The sequence below is a fragment of the Callithrix jacchus genome, chromosome 15 (assembly GCF_049354715.1).
Source record: "Callithrix jacchus isolate 240 chromosome 15, calJac240_pri, whole genome shotgun sequence".
In the NCBI taxonomy this organism is placed as follows: Eukaryota; Metazoa; Chordata; class Mammalia; order Primates; family Cebidae; genus Callithrix; species Callithrix jacchus.
The window spans coordinates 18,920,423-18,939,216 of record NC_133516.1 but is presented as its reverse complement, the minus strand read 5'-3'; the positions used below and the strand labels follow the sequence as shown (position 1 = coordinate 18,939,216).

Below are 18,794 nucleotides of genomic sequence, written 5' to 3'. Positions count from 1 at the left end.
AAATATTTTTGGTAGAGATGGAGTTTCACCATGTTGGCCAAGATGGTCTCAATCTGACCTCGTGATCCGCCCACCTCGGCTTCCCAAGAACTCTATTTTTTCTTAACGTTGTTTTCCATTCTGTTTTAATGTCATAATGAGTCTACCAAGGTCACTTTGATACCTGGGTGGAAAGAACTCTGCATTAAAAGTTAAAATGCATCAGTTGCTAGCACTGTCATTGATCATAACGGGAGGATATAACAGAGCTAAGGGTCTCACATCTGGTGTAAGACAGAAATGAATTTAAAGTAAGATTAAATTTCTTACTGTTTTTAGATTTCTCAATTGTAAATGAATCTATTGATGTTAAACTCGCTATTTTCAGCATATGTTAGTTTGCTACGGCAGCCATCACAAAAACCACAAACTGGATAACTTAAACAACAGACATTTATCTTCTGACTGTTCAGAAAGCCAGGAGTCCAAAGCCAAGGAGTCAGCTTTGGTTTTCCCTTTGGCCTCTCTCCTTGGCTTGCAGAATTGTTGCCTTCTTACGTGTCTTTATGTTGTGTTTCCTCTGTGTGTGCTCATTCCCCTGGTGTCTGTCTCTGTGTCCTAATCTCTTCTTCTCAAAAACAAACAAACAACAAACCAGAAAACCACCAGATTGGATTAGGGCCCACCCTTATGGCCTCATTTTAACTCAGTTTCATTTTTAGAGGTTTGGTCTCCAAATATAGTCACATTATAAAATACTGGTTGTTAGTACATATGAATTTTTGGAGACATTGTTTAGCCCCAAACCCATGGGTAATATGTAATACATTTATTTCAGGTCTCTGGCATAGTAAATGTTTAATAATAGTAGCAACTCTTATTACTTGGCCTCGCTGAACTTCATTCTTCTCATTTACAAAATCAGGATATTAATATCTGCCCAGTCTATACAGGATGATGACTTCAGACTATTTATGTTAATGTTCTTTGTAAATTAAATAGTAGAAGACTTTTGTGTATTTTAGGTATATGTGCATATACTCACTGTCTTCTCTTTGAGTATATGCAAATTGCATCTAGGCATTTGCTATTTGCTTCTTTTTACATTAAAGCTGGAAGTTGGAAGGGTGGGATTTAGGCTCCTAGTCATCTTCCCTTTATTTTTATAGGGTCTCAGCATCCTCCATTCCTAAATACACAAATTTAGTAAGTTTCAAGTCATATAGCCTTTCCCACAGTACTTTCTCCTCTACTCATATGGGGCAAGGAGCAATGATTAATGAAAGTGGAACAGAATTTCTCTGCCTCACTGTCTCCAAGTAGAGGCAAATGAGATTTCCTCTAGTGCCTCATGGGAGTGTTTCCAAATGAAAAAGAACAAAAGCTGCTTATATTATTTCATAACAAAAACACATGGTTTTCTGGATAGAAAGAGGAGAGATGGCAACTGTCAGATGGAAGGCTATGTTCATTTTAATGATTTGGCTAAAATTTCTCTCTGGCTTAAAATTGGGCTTGCTATGGGGTCTTCAAAATATGAAACATTTTAAATGAACAGAAAGTGAGTCTTCCAGAAATGTGAAACGCAGAAATGTAGTACCTTATTGGGATGCCCTACCAACTGAACTTTTAGAGTGTGAGTATGCAGGTCGATTCCATAACACTCAGCATTCAGGGCCAGGTGGAGACCTGGTTGGAAGGAGTAGGGTATGCTGGCAGATGTTGCTCAGTAAGACTGATCTAATCCAGCTCTCTCATGGACCATCCTACGCAACTGGAACAAATGAGCAACCTAGACTTTCTCTTCTCTCAAATAGAGATGTTCCTGGAAGGAAATTTTAAGAGCTACAAATCACTCAATTGCTTTGAAATTCTCATATGCTCCTGAAAATAAAACCTAATATGTGCTTAACTTTCAAACCCCACCCCACTTTTGCATCAGACTACCATTTTAGTATTTTCTGCAATTTCGAACCCCACTTACAACACTTGTACTCCCAATAAACTAACTCTCAAATAAGGATGATGCTTTTCCTCTGTGTCTTACTCATGGTGAAATGCCCTTCCCAGAACCTCTGCCTGTTGAAATCTCATCTATCCATCAGGATCTGTTACAGATGCCATATTTGTAGTAAGATCCCATGAAGACTTTCCAGATCCATCTATTGAGAAGTTCCTCCTCCTACTTTGAATCCTTATAGAATGTATTTTTAGTTCTCTTAAGGGCCCTTACTTAACCCTGAATTATAGCTATTTGCCTGATTTCCCAACCACCCCCCCCACACACACACAAGTCACTACCAAAAAGCAGGAAGTATCTTAGATTTCTCCCCACTGTTCCCACCTACGCAATGCTCAGCACAGGCCCCTCATTAAATACTGCTCAGGTGGAATGGAAAGATGAAGTAGAGCAGCCTGAGTTTCAGAACGTCTAGATATATAATGCTTGTAGTCCGCTCTTCAGACAAAGCAGGACTCCATATGTGGAAGTGCATAGTAGCAGTCTTTTCTTAGCATAGACCAAACATGCAGCTGCTACACTATGCTGCTCTATAACATTTCAAGGGGAAGGGAGCCAATGTAAACCCACAGTATATGCAAAATTGAAATCAGACACCCTTAGTTTTTTTAACCACCGAATATAATTTCACAGTCTATTTGAAGTGATTTTTCTAGGCTGTGGTTCAATTCAAGCCAATCTCTATTTAAACAAAATCCTATAGTTCTATACTTACTAGCAGTCACTTTGCAACTTTAATTTGCGTTATTTCAGGTGGCATGGAGAAACTTATGTCTGCCACTGACTTTTGGAGGGATACGTTTTGGGTCTAATTTTTTATATGGACTTACTAAAGATGATAGACTTAATTTTCCTGCTAAAGAAGGAAGATTGTCCACTTAGTCTCAGGCACAGTGAACTATACTAAAAAAAATTATTAACTTTCGAATTCGAAGACCAGGTAATAGGTTTCAGCTCTTCTGTCAGGACCCATGTGACCCTGAGAAGAACATTTTTCACTCTATACATATCTTATTCATGTAAGTATATTAAGGAAGGAGATGTCACAGCAGATGAAGAGCCATTTCAATGTCTGCATTGAGGACTCAGGGATCACTTAGGTCATTATTTTACAATTAAAGTCATTCTTTCATCAACATTACTGAAGTTTACCATATGGTATCATACATATTTTCATATATATCAGCAAAGTGGAGTATCGGAAAACTGTTTAGTTTTTGAACCACTCTGAAGCAGAGTAGAAGGTCTTTAGTTGAAAGAGTTTGAAAAATGTGAAATACATTGAAAAGTGTGAAATACAATGTCCTATTTACAGAAATTAACGGTTACAGTAGTACATTAAAAAAATCTGAAAGCCATATCTTAAAGAAATATGTTTATTCCTACTATAGTTCATCTTCCACTTTCTTTGTAATTACAAAAGCATTCTTATCTGTTTTATGAACATCCAGGGCAATACAGTTCTTAGCAAGGTAAAGGCTGAGTAAATATCAAAATAAACGTTTTTCTTCTGTCCTTGGTTGCTCTCACTTATTTGCAATAATTGATTGCTCCTTCATTTAGAAAACACTTCTTTCTGGCTTTGTCTCTGAGGAAAGACCTCACGCGAGTCTTCAGTGAAGACTTTGCTCCATATTTGTTCGGTCAGATCTTTTGTCAAGTTACTGCTAAGAAGATGTGCTTATTTGGATGCCTTTTCATTAAACACAAACTTGCTCAAAGTGAAATGAAAAATTTCTGCAACCCACAACCAAAATTTGTAGCCACCTAAAAGTACTATTTCATTGCAATTACCACCGTATTCCAAGTTAACTAGTTTTGAAATATTTGTTGTTGTTACTGTTTTGTTTTGTTTGAGACGGAGTCTTGCTCTGTTACCCAGGCTGGAGTGCAATGGCACGAGCTTGGCACACTGCAACCTCTGCCTCCTGGGTTCAAGAAATTCTCTTGCCCAGCCTTCTGAGTAGCTGGGATTACAGGCACACACCACCACTCCTGGCTAATTTTTGTGTTTTTAGTAGGGACAGGGTTTCTCCAGGTTGGTCAGGCTGATCTCGAACTCCTGACCTCGTGATCTGCCTGCCCCGGCCTCCCAAAGTGCTGAGATTATAAGCATGAGCCACTATGCCTGGCCTTGGTTTTGGAATTTTAAGCATGCATTCAACTTTGGGTTTCCCGTTTGTTCTCTGTTATGTGAGAAGGAGAATTACAATGGTTTCCCCCAAATTTTGCCTCTTGTCCAGTATCTCTTTACTCCCAGTTAGTCCTACAACAACCAGGTTAATGTTTCCATGACTAAAAGGATATAATCAAGTTTCTCATAGGCCTCCAGTCTTACACTCTTCTCCCTGCCAAGGAGGAAGTTCTTCCTGCCAATAAGTGAAATTTTACATCACATATAAAATTTTAATCATATTTTAGTTTTATTTTTCACAGGCCTTTTTGGAATGAGAGAGAGATATTTTCAGGACTACATTTGCAAACATGCACATATAGATAATACATAGATATATCTGTTTCCCCCTTTTTGAGGAATAAAAATCAAACCACCTCAGCATAGTATCAAAGATCCCCATAATCCAGTCCCATTCCACCTTGTTTCCCATTACTCTGGAATCAAAACCTTCTACATGGGCCAGGTTATCCAAAACACTATCTCATAAACATTCTGAGACATTCCTACTGCCCCATGATCATGCTACCCTGCAGCTGACACATCCATACATGTTCTGTTTTTCAAGACCCTCAGTCCTCCTTTCTCAATGAGGCCTTTCCTGAACCTTCCAGGTTACTGTGACTTCACATTTCTCTCCATTTTTACAGCATTGTGTTGTCTGCCATCTACTCACGCTGCCCTATAAGCTTGTAAATTTCCAGTTTTTGATATTAATAGTCTGTGTATGTCTTCTTGTCCTATCTGGGCTGTATTTAATACAAGGTCAGGATCCCGCCGCATTTATTTTGTATCCTCAGACACTTGTCATCTATCACAGTTCTTTCTATGACAGAAATGACCAGCAAACTTGTTACATAAACAAGACATGCACAAACTCACCTCTACATTGAAATAGTGGTGACTAAAATCCCAAGTGTATATTTGTGAATGTTTGTTTTAATCAAAGACGTAGCTTCTAACTTTACTTCTGCTGCTAATATTCTAGGCAGGTTCTTTATCCACCTGTAAAATGAGGCAGTGGGCCTATATGGTACAAATGGCCTATCCAGCCCTAGTCTTTTATAGTTAATTGCAGTTAGTATTTATAAGATCAGTGCAAGTGCCATTAAAGCAACAGAATTGATGCCACTCAATATGTTTAGTCAGTAAGTAGGTCTCTCCCAGACTTTAGTTTTCTCTAGAATTTACATGGACTAAAACTTTCTTTCTAATATAGTCTTTTGGCTGAGGTACGAAGAAAATGTTTGAGTTTATATTTAACCTGTATATATGGCAGGGATATTTCATACACTGTATAGCCCGAAGGTATGGCTGTGGCTAGATACTTTTAGAAGTGCAGGTGTGATGCCAGAGGAATTTATGAAACGTTGAAATGAAAGAACTATCATCAAAACCATCTCTTTAGTAAGAGCTTGTGGCCTGCCAGGTTGGGAGTACCCATTATTCAGCTTGATGGGTTACGTACCTGCAGAGACCTTAGTCTCTGCTTAAAGATTCCTCCAGGAGGGGTCTTTGGAATAAAATTCTCCTTGGCTTGCAGCCACCATGCATTCCTTTGCATGAGCTGAAATGAGTGTTTGGAAATGATTTTTGAAGTAAATCTTCCCAACCCTATAAAAGCAAGAGTTTGTATTTCACAGAAGAACGTGGCATATTTATACCGAAAAGGTACAAGTGGAAATCAAAAGATTTGCCTGTTTGCTTTTCTTGCATTTCTTACGGTACAGTGATTTGAGTGGAATGTCAAGTTTGTTTCATAAACACAAAGTGGAAGGGAGACCAAACATGTTAGAAATTGTAATGACAGAATTTATCTGTACATTCACTAAACCCTAAAACCCTCCTTGAGTCATCAAATTTGCCAAGCTATTTTCAGTGGTATCCTAGCAGTGTTAGAATTTTCAGCAGGCCAGGGCCCAAATGATTACTTCTTTTCTCTGATCTATATGCCTCCATTCAGTCCACTCAGGAAACATGAGGACTTACAGAAGAAACGCTACATAAACCCATACTTTGATTCCCAGTCACTTATGACAAGCATTTTATGTCTGATGCTTTGTCATTTCACAAAACAATATTGCAGACACACCAACAAATTTTTGAATATTTTTTTTGTATTTTCAAGATCAGAAAAATCATTTCCAGGTCTGTATTAAACTATTTCACTGCTGATTTTCAAAAAGGTGTCTTAGAAACTAAAACCCATAGTTAATTGCCACTGTGCTTTCATAATTGACAAATTCAAATGATTGTGACATACAGTTTGAAGAAAAAATGTGATCTGGCTGCTAATGACTGCAGAGTCATAACTGTGAACAATTGGAAAGGGAACAATTAGAAAGCTGGCCTTTGGCTATAGTGAATTGATGGCCAGTGAAAACTTCTTTTTTATTGAGTCGCTAGGGAAAGGCAACATTTTTCTCCATTTATCATAATGAAAACCAGGCAACATATATGTCAAGTGTTATCACAACAAATTTTTTTTTGTACCATAAAGTTTATTAAGGTTAACTGTGTCCCTGGACAAGTTTTGACTTGGCACTAAAAATTATTGTTTGTATCATAATATACCCTTGTCAATAATTATCAGCCACTTTCTGCACTGGTCCTGAAGTAGAGGTAACAGCTCATCTAGCTTTTAGAAGCTGTCCTCTTGGGCAGACAATAAATGGCCATTTTTATTTCTCTTATTTTTATTACTAATATGATAAAATGCTTTGCAAACTACATAAAACATACAAACTATATGAAAAATGCCATTTTTATTGTTAGCAACCTCACAAATAGATTGTGGTCACCAATACAGGGGTCATGTATAAGGGGAGTAGAGTTCTGTGCTCACATAGAGAGACACTGGATTTCTCTTTATTTTTCAAAATCTGACATGAACTAGATTCCTTAGATGTTAAAGTAGTGACGACCACAGTAGTCATGGGATGCTGGCAGAACTAGGGTATGAAATTAATGACAACTGCCTTCAGAATAAATGTTGAAGAGGATTTAAGCTGATTCCAAAAACAGTAGCAGGAAGCAAATGTCAGCAAGGTCTTGGCCAACACTGCTTTTCGGTAACCATTAGTCATCATCTGACACCTCAAGGGAGAGTGCTGGACAAACACTGCAGAGGTTAAGATCCCTGCCCAGTTATTCAGTCTTGCCCTGTCCTAGCGTTTAGAACCAAAAACAACAGTAACATACCAATAAACCACACACACTAACTTCATTCGACCCGAGGCAGAGATGAATTGTCTACGTTCCATCAGTAAGATAAAGTGCTCTCCTTCTTACCCAGCAGCCATGCAAGTTTTGGCTGTTCCCTTGGTAGGAAGTTAGACAATACACAGATTATTTGAGGGATTCTGTCCAATTAAAAGCACACACTTATTTTTAGCTAGTACTTAGAGAGTTTTTTTTTTTTTTTTTTTTAACATCAAGGGCATTTCATTTTAAAGAGTCTCTAATTGGAAATAGTATGTTTAAAAGTTCTGTTTCTTTGCTTTCGTGTTTTCCTTACCCAGAGAGATGGTTTCTATTTAGATAAGAACTCTTCTAGCGAGCTGATGGAATCTGTTGTTTCACTGAGCACATAAGAGTATCCTCATTTGGCAGTGGCTATTCACTGTCATTGTTTAACACTAAAATGTAAACATCAGATTAAAACTTCACTAGAGTGTTTAGAAAGAGCAGGAATCTCTTAATAATCAGAATCAGGACCATAAGTAATTGAGGGAAAGAGCATGAGCAGTTTGGCAAAAGAAAGCCCTTTAAAAAAGCGTATTCTTTCTTTCCAACTTGTTCCACAGAGGAAATGTTACTCTTTAGAAATGTCATTTCCCATTTAATCCTTACCAAATTGCAGTTTGAAAACTAAATATTTACTTATATCCAAGACTACGTTTTGGAGTAACATTCTGTAATGCAAAGATAAGTTCATTTGCTACATTAGCATGACAACCTAACCTATGAATTAACTTGTGTTCTTTAAAGCCAGAAATTTTAAAATGTTTTGCCTTGAGATGAAGAAAAGGGATATAGTGTCTAAAAATTTCCCTTCTTATGGGAGTATATACTTTAAATAGATTGTACCTTTCCTATATCCCTGAATTTCCTTGCTAAAGCAACTATTTGTATAGTTAGATTTTTTAAATGGAAACAGAAACACTCAAAGAAAAAAGTGAAATATGTCAGCTTTAGTATGACATATTAGTAACCCAACATAATATTGTTACTGTAAGTGACAGTGAATATAGTTCTGAGCTTCCTAGTAGTCAAGGCAAAAGGTGCAACACAATATGTCAGGTAGTTCTCAATGGATGCAAAATTAATTTTATAAATTTGTCAAGAGAAACAAACTATTATTATAACTCAGTTGTGAAAATAATTTCAAATATGGATCTTTTGACAAGTTATATTAATATGTTAACATCAGCAGTAATTGTGAAATAAAATGCAAAGTTATTTTCTATATGGCTATTATTTTACTCCAGAAATCTGACTCTGTTATATAGAAATGTTTAGGAATTTTCTAAAATAAGACTGAATTCTCATTCAACAGCCCATTCTTTACACTTAAAGACTGTAATTTACAGGATTTAGTTTAATTCAGTAAGTTGGACAAACTGCTTCCAAATTTTATTTCAAAATTTGATGTCTCGTAAATTTTAAGAATATTACTTTTATATGTTGTTGATATTGTAAGAAATTTATTTATTTATTTGGGTCTATGAAGAAAAATTAACTCAAGTTGGCAAAAATTCGTATACATTTGGAGACTTTTAGCAAGTAATGACAACATGTTTACAAAAGTGCCTTGTGACATTTATAGATATATGTATATTAATACATACAGACACACACACATCTTGCAGGTTCATCAAAGGATGAACTTTTGTTGTTTAGTATGATATACATGCTGTAATTTGATGAATTCCTTTCTCTTTAGCTGTTGTGCTTATGCTGCTAGCTAGAGCTAAAAACTAGTACCGTGGCTTAGAAATAGGATGTCTTCAGTGTCAGCTTACATGCTTGTCACTTGGGAGTTAAAAATCTCTAAAGTTACTGTGTTGTGAAACCTAAGTAAAAAAGCCAAGGCAAAAACTATCGCACCTCATTAAAATGTAATGGATGAATCCCCAAAGTTAGGGTGATGAAAGTAGAAAGAGAATTCATTTATTTATCGAAAATGTTGATGTTTGAGAATAATTGTAAATTAGTTATTTTAGACTGGATGTTTTACGCTGATTTAAAAAAAACTTTCAGAAGAGTAAAAAGTGCTGCCAAATATTCTATTTTAGAAGTACACAGTGGTCTTCCCATGTTTTAATGTGCTTTAGAAATATTAGCCCCTTTTCTTTGTTGCACGTGCCTTACAAGCTGTTCTTAATTTCATATTCAAAATATTTGAGCTATGTGTCCTAATTCAGAAAATAGGGAACTTGTATATTTTTCATATAAAATGTTTGGAAATTTACAAAATGTTTCCTTTTGCGCTCTGTGTTCTCTGTGTTTGCCTTCTGCATTGAGAAACATTGTTATAGCAAGGATAGGCAACATGGAGAGGAAGAGAAGGGAGTGGAACCAGGGAAGGTAAGGAAAGTAAAAAGAGGCAACTGACTTAGGCTGTGCTACTTTATTCTGCAAAGGAAAGCATTACCTCTGACCTGATTACTGCAGAGCTCTTCTGCCTGCTAGGAAGATCTATCTTCCACAAAGAAGTCTGAATTATCATTTTCCAATATGTATCAGATCTTATTATATCCCTCCTTAAAATTCTTCACTGTTTTCTTGTGCACTTTCATAATTACATTTAAACTCTAGCCTATACAAATGATCCTCCCTCCTTTAACTTCTAAAATCTTCTTCCTTGATCTCTGTGTTGCTTTTAAAGCACATCAAGGCTTTTCCCACTTCAGGGACCTTTCACTTGACTTTCTTTGGCCTGGAATGCACTTCCTCTTGTTCAGTTCATGCCTGGCTTCTCAACTTTGAGGTCTTGGCTCAAAAATTACATTGCAGAGGTCTTCTATGATGAATTTATCTAAGGGAGTTCTCCTTCCACCCCAGTCCCAGCCAGTGCTCACAACTTTGTTGATTATTTCTTCATGGCACTTAACACAATCTGAAATTACTTTCATTACTTATTTATTTACTTGGGATTTGTCCCCTTCTATGAGAATGTCAACCTTTATTATAGAAAGCAGAACTTTGTCTATCTTGACCATTGTAGGTATTCTCATTAGTGCCTGCTACAGAGTTGGTGCAAAATAAATATTTGCTGAATAAGTAAATGGGTGAACTAATGAATTGGAGCATGACTAGAGAATTGGACCTATGTGTGTGTTTCTCAATAGACAGATGGTAAGTTATAAAGTTTACAGAAGTTCCGTTCCTTTGGAAAACGTTTGTATAATGGCAGAGAGGAAGAACTGATGCTAGAAAAATAAGAGCCAAATCCTGGAGTTCCGTTTCTGGAATGTCATGGTGCGGAGTGTCTGAAATCTCTTTTCTGGTCAATGGATAGCTACTGAAGATTTTTGAATAGTTGATGTGTGCTTTAGAAATGCCTCCTTTATTTCCAGTTATGGAAAACTCCTTCTGTGTCAGAACAGCCTCGTTCACTCACAGGTTCAAGGACAGTGTAACTTCTGAATGTCAGCAGGTTGTTGATTTAGTCAATGTGCATTTCTTTTTCCATACAGCATGACTGCCATGTAGTCATGCTTCTGGGCTGGCAAAAGGAAATGTTTGCCTTAGTTCTTGACAGCTTACGATGAAATGACCCAAGACTTCTTGAAGACATTTTTACCAGTATTTCTCACATTTCATTGGCCTCCCTTAAAAAGTCAATACCATCTTCATGTCAGACTATTCCCCTTTCCTCAATTGTTCTTTACTTCACAATTTATTTTTCTAATGCCTAGTTGCCCTTATATTAGAGTTACTCGCTCTTGTGGTTTGTTTTACTTAGGTCTTAAAGGAAGTCCAGTTTAGAGCCTTTAAATGCTGTATGTTCTTGGTTTGTTTCATTGGAGGAGTGGGTAGGTCCTTCCTTAGCTGAAGCCAACTACTGACAAGGCCTTAATAACCTCTATCCAATCATCTGACATTATATATACCATGCACATGTTTATGTAGACTTTTCTTACCACTTTGGATGTGTGTATTTAGTTTCTAAAATGGAAGACAGAGATATCAAGCTTCCTGTTAAAACAGTGGTTTATTTTATAGACCCTGGCAGCAAATTCCAGTTTCCTAAACTGGTTCACAATAATTTAAAAGTCAGGGCCAGTTCATGAAGTTTTATGATTCAGCCTTAAGTCATGGAATCTTTTTTATAGATTGTAGTGTGTTCAATTCTGGACTATAAAGGAGGAAGGCACCACATAAGCAAAACATCCAATTTGAGAAAAGGACCCAGTTTGTCCAACATTGACTGTTTTTAAGAGCTACTGAATCACATTCATTCTGATAACCACATTGGAAGCTTTCAATATGAATGATGATTTCATATTGAAATCATATGAGAAGTTTTTATTAAACATACAAAGTTTTAGTACCTTATAGCAGGGGTCCACAATCCCTGGGCCATGGATTAGTACCAGGCCTGTTAGGAACGGGTCTGCACAGTACGAGGTGAGCCTTACCAACTTAGCTCTGCCTCCTGTCAGATCACTGGAAGTCTTAGGTTCTCATAGGAGCACCAAACCTATTTTGAAGTGTGCATGTGAGGGATCTAGGTTGCATGCTCCTTATGAGAATCTTGGCTGATGATCTGAGGTGGAACACTTTAATCCTGAATATCCTGGTGACCCATCCATAGAAAAATTGTCTTCCACAAAACTGGACCCTGGTGCCAAAACGGTTGGGGACCACTACCTCATAATTTATGCCACATACTCACATGTAATAGACCTAATTTATGTATAAAAGATTTACTTCTTACAAGTTTTTTTCCTCATTTCTAAGACCTATCATAGATATAATCTATATGTAACGTAGGTAGAAAATAAAAAGATTAATAAATCATATGATCCATAATCACAGAAAGCTCTAATGGGAGAAGCAAATATACTAATGCATATATAAAGTACAAAATGATAAGCACCAATAGAGGAACAGGGTTGAGATTATCCTGTGGTGCCTAACTATGGCTAACCGGATGGGAAAGGGTCTCTCAGAGAAGGCAGGATTTAAGCTTGGCCTTATAGGATGTGACATATTTCAGTAAGAAGAGACAGGGACAAAGGTTCTTTAAGTCAGTGGAATACCTTGAGCCAAAACATAAAAGTAGGAAAATTAAGAACATAAATATTTATTTGTGTTCTGTCAACTGTAATGTCTAGTGCTATAGAATCAGAGTATGTTGGTACTAACCTCTTTAAATTATCCTCTTAAATTATGTGTTCATGAGAGCAATAAACTCTACTCTTTGTTAATGGGAGCATATTCACATCCTTGAAACAAATCATTTATAAATTGTATGCTATTTATTTTTTCTAGTGCTCTAGTGATTGTTGGACACATTCATGTATATTTCATAGTTGAATCCTTCCAAAATCTTAGATAGCAAATGATGGTATGTAATTGTTTTGAACGTTTTTTCTTTAGAGAAAGTTAAAGCACCAATGTTTAAACAACTTTTTCCAGGCTTACATGGCCAATAAATGCACACTCACATGCAATTTTGAACCTGTTCATTATCCCTATATAGTTATTAGTATGTAGATGCATACAATTTGTATTTATCTATATTGATGTGTAAGAAATTGAGAAAATTAAAGTTGAGAAAGATGAAATCCAAAATTAGTGATTTTGACAATCAAAATAATTCTGGGTGCACAGAATTGAGAACAAAGGTAAAAGTGGAAGGAAGAACTCATTTCAAGCCAGGTATAATGGAAAGGAAAGTCTGTAGCTGAGAATATGCAAATTACATTTAAAAAGGGAAGGCTTTACTATTACTGGATGAAGTTAAGGATGTCAGGACTTAAAACAGGGCAGTTTATGTTTTGTGTTAAGAGTTGATACTGTATATTTCACAAGACTGCAGTGACTGGGGACTTGTGAGTCTATTACTTTTACTTTTTATTAATTGAGTGGCAAAATTGTCAAAGGCAGATGCAGTTGAATCTTACATGCTATTCTGTGATTTTACATTGTTCAATACAATTAGTTTTTCATTTCTTCAAACTTTAAAATGGATTGAGCATATTTTAGATTCCATCATGAAGAAGACAACTAATGTGAAGTTTTATTTGTCTGATGTGATGTAAATGGATCTGTCTATTGAAATTCCCCATACTAAAGCATATGTAAATATATGAGGTGGGTGGATCACAAGGTCAGGAGATCAATACTATCCTGGCCAACATGGTGAAACCCCATCTCTACTAAAAGTACAGAAATTAGCCAGGCGTGGTGGTGTGCATCTGTAATCCCAGCTACTCCGGAGGCTGAGGCAGCAGAGTGGCTTGAACCCAGGAGGCAGAGATTGCAGTGAACTGAGATCATGACATAGCACTCCAGCCTGGGTGACAGAGCAAGACTTCATCTCAAAAAAAAAAGTGTTAAAAGGGGTAAATTAATTCCATTTTATTAAAAATGTATCATTGATTGTTATATGAAGATCATTGGATTAGGTAGTTTAGGAGACGGTTTGCAGTGTCTGTGTAGTGGTTATTAAAACTTGCTTTTTATTAATGAGAATCAAATATTAATGAGTATCAAAGTTGTAAGTTTGGAATCAAATATCTCAAAGCTGTGTGGTAGAGCATTTTGTTTGTGTACTAAGCATCTTTTATGCATTGAAATAATTTACCATTTTAATTTTTAAAGTTTTGTCTTTATTTATTGACACATAGTAAGTATACATAATTATGAGTACAGTGTGATGTTTCCATGTATGTATTTATTGTATAGTTATTAAATCAGAGTAATCAGCAAATCTGTCTCCTATAACATTTATCATTTATTTTGGTGAAATCATTAAAAATACTTTCTTCTAGCTATTCTAAAATATACAATATATAATTGTTAACTATTGTCATCCTACTGTGCAATAGAACATCAGAAATTATTCTTATTTAACTGTAACTTTGTACTCTTTGACCCACCTCTTCCTGTCTCTCCCTTTCCTATGTTTCCCAGCCTTGGTAATCACCATTCTACTCTCTCTTTCTATGAGATCAACTGTTTCAGATTCTATGTAAGAGTGAGATCATGTGCTATTTGTCCTTCTGGCTTATTTCACTTAACATAATATCCTCCATGTTCGTCCAGGTTGTTACAAATGATGGGATTTCATTAATTTTTATGGATGAGTAATATTTCCATTGTGTATATGTACCATGTTTTCTTTATCCATTCATCTGTTGGTGGGCACTTAGCTTGATTTCATGTCGTGGCTATTGTGAATAGTGCTACAATAAATATGGAAGTACAGATATAGCTTTAACATACTGACTTTATTTCCTTTGGATATATACCTAGCAGTGAGATTGCTGGCCCATGTGGTAGTTTTACTTTTAATTTTTTGAGGAAACTCCATACTGTTGTTCATAATGGTCTTGCTAATTTACACTCCTACTGACAATGTGTAAAAGTCCCATTTTCTCCGCTTCCTTGTCAACACTTGTTATCTTTTATCTTTTAGTTAATAACCACTCTAACTGGAATGAAGTTGTATGTCATTGTGGGTTTGACTTGCATTTCCCTGGTGATTAGTGATGTGGAGCATTTTTTCACATTCCTGTTGGCGAATTGTATATCTTCTTTTGAGGAATGTCATTTCACATGTTTTGCCCATTTTTAAATATTTTTTTCTTACTATTGAGTTTTTTGAGCTTCTTATATATGTTATATATTCTAGATATTAACCCCCTTGGATATGTCTATATAGTTTGCAAGTTTTTTTTCCCATTCTGTATGTCGTATCTTCACTGGCTGATTGCTTTCTTTGCTGTACAGAAGATTTTTAATTTGATATAATATTATTTGTCTATTTTTGTTTTTATTGCCTAATAGAAAAAGAAAAAGAAAACCTAGGCTCCTGGTTTCACTCTTAAACTGTGAGATTTTGGATTAATCTTTGTATTTCTCTGAGTGCGATTTAGAAATATTTGCCTTCATTTGGTTATTTTTTTCTCTTTAGCTTAACCAGCTCGAAAAAGCAGTGGAAGCAGCTCACACATTTTTCGTGGCTAACCCTGAGCACATGGAAATGCAGCAGAACATTGAGAATTACAGAGCAATGGCTGGTGTTGAAGCATTGCAATTGGTAGACAGAGAAGCCAAACTACACTTGGTAAGCTCTGTGGACCCTGACCCTCACCACAGGGAGCTAAGTGCTCCTAAGTTTCATTTGAGTCAAAGCAAATTTATATGAATGAGTATCTCAAATTTTAGTAACATTTTTAGACTTTCCAGGTTCTCAAGATGTGATGATCAGGCCTGAAACAATTGAGATTTTTTTTTTAATTTTAATTAAAATTTTTAAAATTAAAATTAAAGGACAATCTAAAACATTAAGTTTTTTCTGTTAAAAATTAAGAGAAAATAAAAATTAACTTAGAAAATCAGTCTAATATGATAAAAACTAGAACATTCATATAATTATCTATAATCCTCTCTGAACCTTTCCCATACTTTTATTTTATACTTAGAGGTGAGGCCAGTGTGAATTGTTCAGGATTACACCGTGATTTTCCAACTCCCAGTCCAGTGGTTTGCCCATTGTACCTATACTTTTCAAACTTGGGTTTTATAAAGCGATGCAATTCTTTGTGTAGACTGAACATTACTTGAAATCACATGTTGAAAGCCTTTTTTTTTTCAATTTTTGATATCACCATTCTCAACATGTAGGCTCCAAAATTATTGCAGAAAAAAATAAGGGAAGATTTTAGAGACTATTAAAACACACACACACACACACACACACACACACAGGCAATGCCTAAAAGTGGATGACACTTCCACCCACATCTGTTTACCTGAACTTATTACATGGTCCTACCTATAGGCAAACAAATTCAAAAATACAGTCTTGCATGGACTAAGAAAGAAAATGAAAGTGATCCCATAGCAGTCTGTTTGCTCAGTAAGATCCCTCTCACTTACAAGTATTTGAAACCAGGAATGTTGTTCTTTATCTCCCATTGCAAACCTTTGATAAAGATAAACCGTCCGCAGCACAAGCATCCAGTACCTCCACCTACCTAAAGGATCCTCAGTCAGCCTAGACCCTTGTATTTGAAAGTAAGCGTTTCTGTTTTGTTTTGTTTTGTTGTCTGTTTCGTTGCAGGAGAGTTACAATGCGGGAGTTAAACATTATGAGGCTGATGACTTTGAGATGGCTATCAAGTACTTTGAACAAGCCTTAAGAGAATATTTCATTGAAGATACAGAATGCCGAACCCTATGTGAGGGGCCTCAGAGATTTGAAGAATATGAGTATTTAGGGTATAAGCCTGGTCTGTATGAAGCTATTGCAGGTAAAGCTTAGGTTTTCATTTTATTTGTTTCTTGATTATAAAAATACTACTTGCAATTTCTGAAAAACTAGTCCGGCAATGTAGAAGAATATATTGTAAAAAAATAAAAGACTCTTATGTATCTATCCCATCTTATCTCCTATAGAGAAATTTATGTAGTTAAAATTTTAGTGACTCTCCTCCCAAACTTTTTCAGTTACATTTATATATATATATATATATATATATATATATATATATATATGCATGTATTTATTTATAGTTATTTCATATTTTATAAAATAGGGCAATACTATATATATTGCTTTTCAACTTTTTTTTTGTTTTATTTTATGCTTAACAATATATTGTGGACTTCTTCTCATGTAAGTATGTAGAGCCACCTTATTGTATTTAATGGCTGGATAATGCTCTGTTATATAAATACATCATAATTTAATTGACTAGTCCTTTACTAACGAGTATTAAAGAGATTGAAATCTTTCATTATTATAAACAATGTAGCATGAACACTTTTGTATTGTCTTTAACTACTTAAAAATGTTTTATTATTTAATAAGAATTTAATATATTACAAAGTGGCACTTAAAATAGTAGATACTACACATTATAGAATAATTTGGGAGATTGGCTAGTTAAGCACTTATAGGGGGAAAGCAGGTTCTCTGCTGTATACCTTACACAAAAATAAGTTTGTAACAACAATATTAGTGTAAAATATAAAACTGTTACAAGAAAGTGAGGGAAAATGTTTCTATAATATTAGGAGAAGAAAAGCTCTTCTATGCATGACAACAGACAATAAAAATAAAGAACAAGGTAAACTTTACCTAAGATTTATAAATATAAGTTGGTACAATAAAGCAAGCTGATCTACAAATCACACATAGAAAGCATTGCAAAATATTTTATAGGCTAAGTGTTAGTATCTCTCATATTTAAAGAGAGTGAATCATCAAAATGAATTTTTCAATTCATCAAAAAAATTCAAAGAATTTGAATTCATAATTCAAAAAAGTTCATAGGATTTACTTATTAGTAGTAGTAATAATAACCAATACATATGTAGCAATTGTAACATACAAAGCACTTCACATATTTTTATCTCTTTGTAATGCTACATACTATTGTTACTCTCCTCGCCCTTTCGTAAATGAGAAATTTTTATCTGAAAAAGATTAGTGATGTGATTAGAGTGAAGGGGAACTCATATTTGGACTTTAGGATAAAACCGGCCTTTGAAATAGCAAATGTATTAGAATGTCAGAATATTTGAATTTTAGAGTTAGACATTAACAGTTGGGGAAAAATACAAATGGCTTCTGAATACAGTTTTTTATTACTGGCCCTGCTATGAAACCTAAAGGCTCTCTTTCTGTCACTCCTATTTTGCTGCTATTTATATTTACTTTGAAAAATATTTTCATTCAGATTTTGAGTTCTCTATGGGTGTCTTTTGCCTTTTCCTTTTGCTTGTCACTTGGGATTAAATGGAGTGTGTATTAGAAGGTAAATAGAAATGCAAATGGTAAACTGGGTAGGAGGAAACTGTTGAAGGTTGTTTGTTTTTGTTTTCTTGAGAAATAAAACAGCTAGTTATTTATTTCTAACATGCTAAAGAAATAAATAAAACTCATTCTTCCTTCACATCCCCTGACTGGGGTTACTAACCAGTGGGCTTTAGGGATTTCGTTAAGTGTGCTGTAAATGATTCAGTTATCTAAGTTATGCAAAACTGGCACATTTTCCCCCACACCACAAAATGCACATTTCCTTCCTGTTGTGTTTTGGGGTCCCTCTGCGAAATCATCAAGATCCAAGCCAAACTCAGACTAAATAGGGAACCTTTTGAAGAAAAAAGGCAGTTGTGGTACATTAAATTGTGCAGCTATGAGATCAAATGATTGTATTATCATCCTCAAAAGAACCCACTCAGCACAGCATGAATGAGCCATTCTTCCTGGAAAAGTACATCATCTTCTTTGTAAAAATCAGTCTAGGTAAAATGTAGGAGGCGTTTTCTTCTTGGGGACATTCACCACTTGTGTTTCCTCATCTCAGGTTTTGATAAGATAGAGTCCAGAGCCAAAGGGGACATGAAAACCCCAACACTTCAGGAGTCTCAAGC

At 35.5% G+C, this 18,794-nt stretch overlaps 1 protein-coding gene across 1 annotated transcript in view; it reads left to right on the top strand.

Moving 5' to 3' along the window:
- Positions 1-18,794, top strand: part of P3H2 (prolyl 3-hydroxylase 2) — a 179,539-nt gene that overhangs the window by 127,997 nt on the left and 32,748 nt on the right. The window contains exons 2-3 of the mRNA XM_002758186.6: positions 15,325-15,477; positions 16,477-16,666. Coding sequence (XP_002758232.1) covers positions 15,325-15,477; positions 16,477-16,666 — 343 coding nt within the window. The remainder of the gene's footprint in view (positions 1-15,324; positions 15,478-16,476; positions 16,667-18,794) is intronic.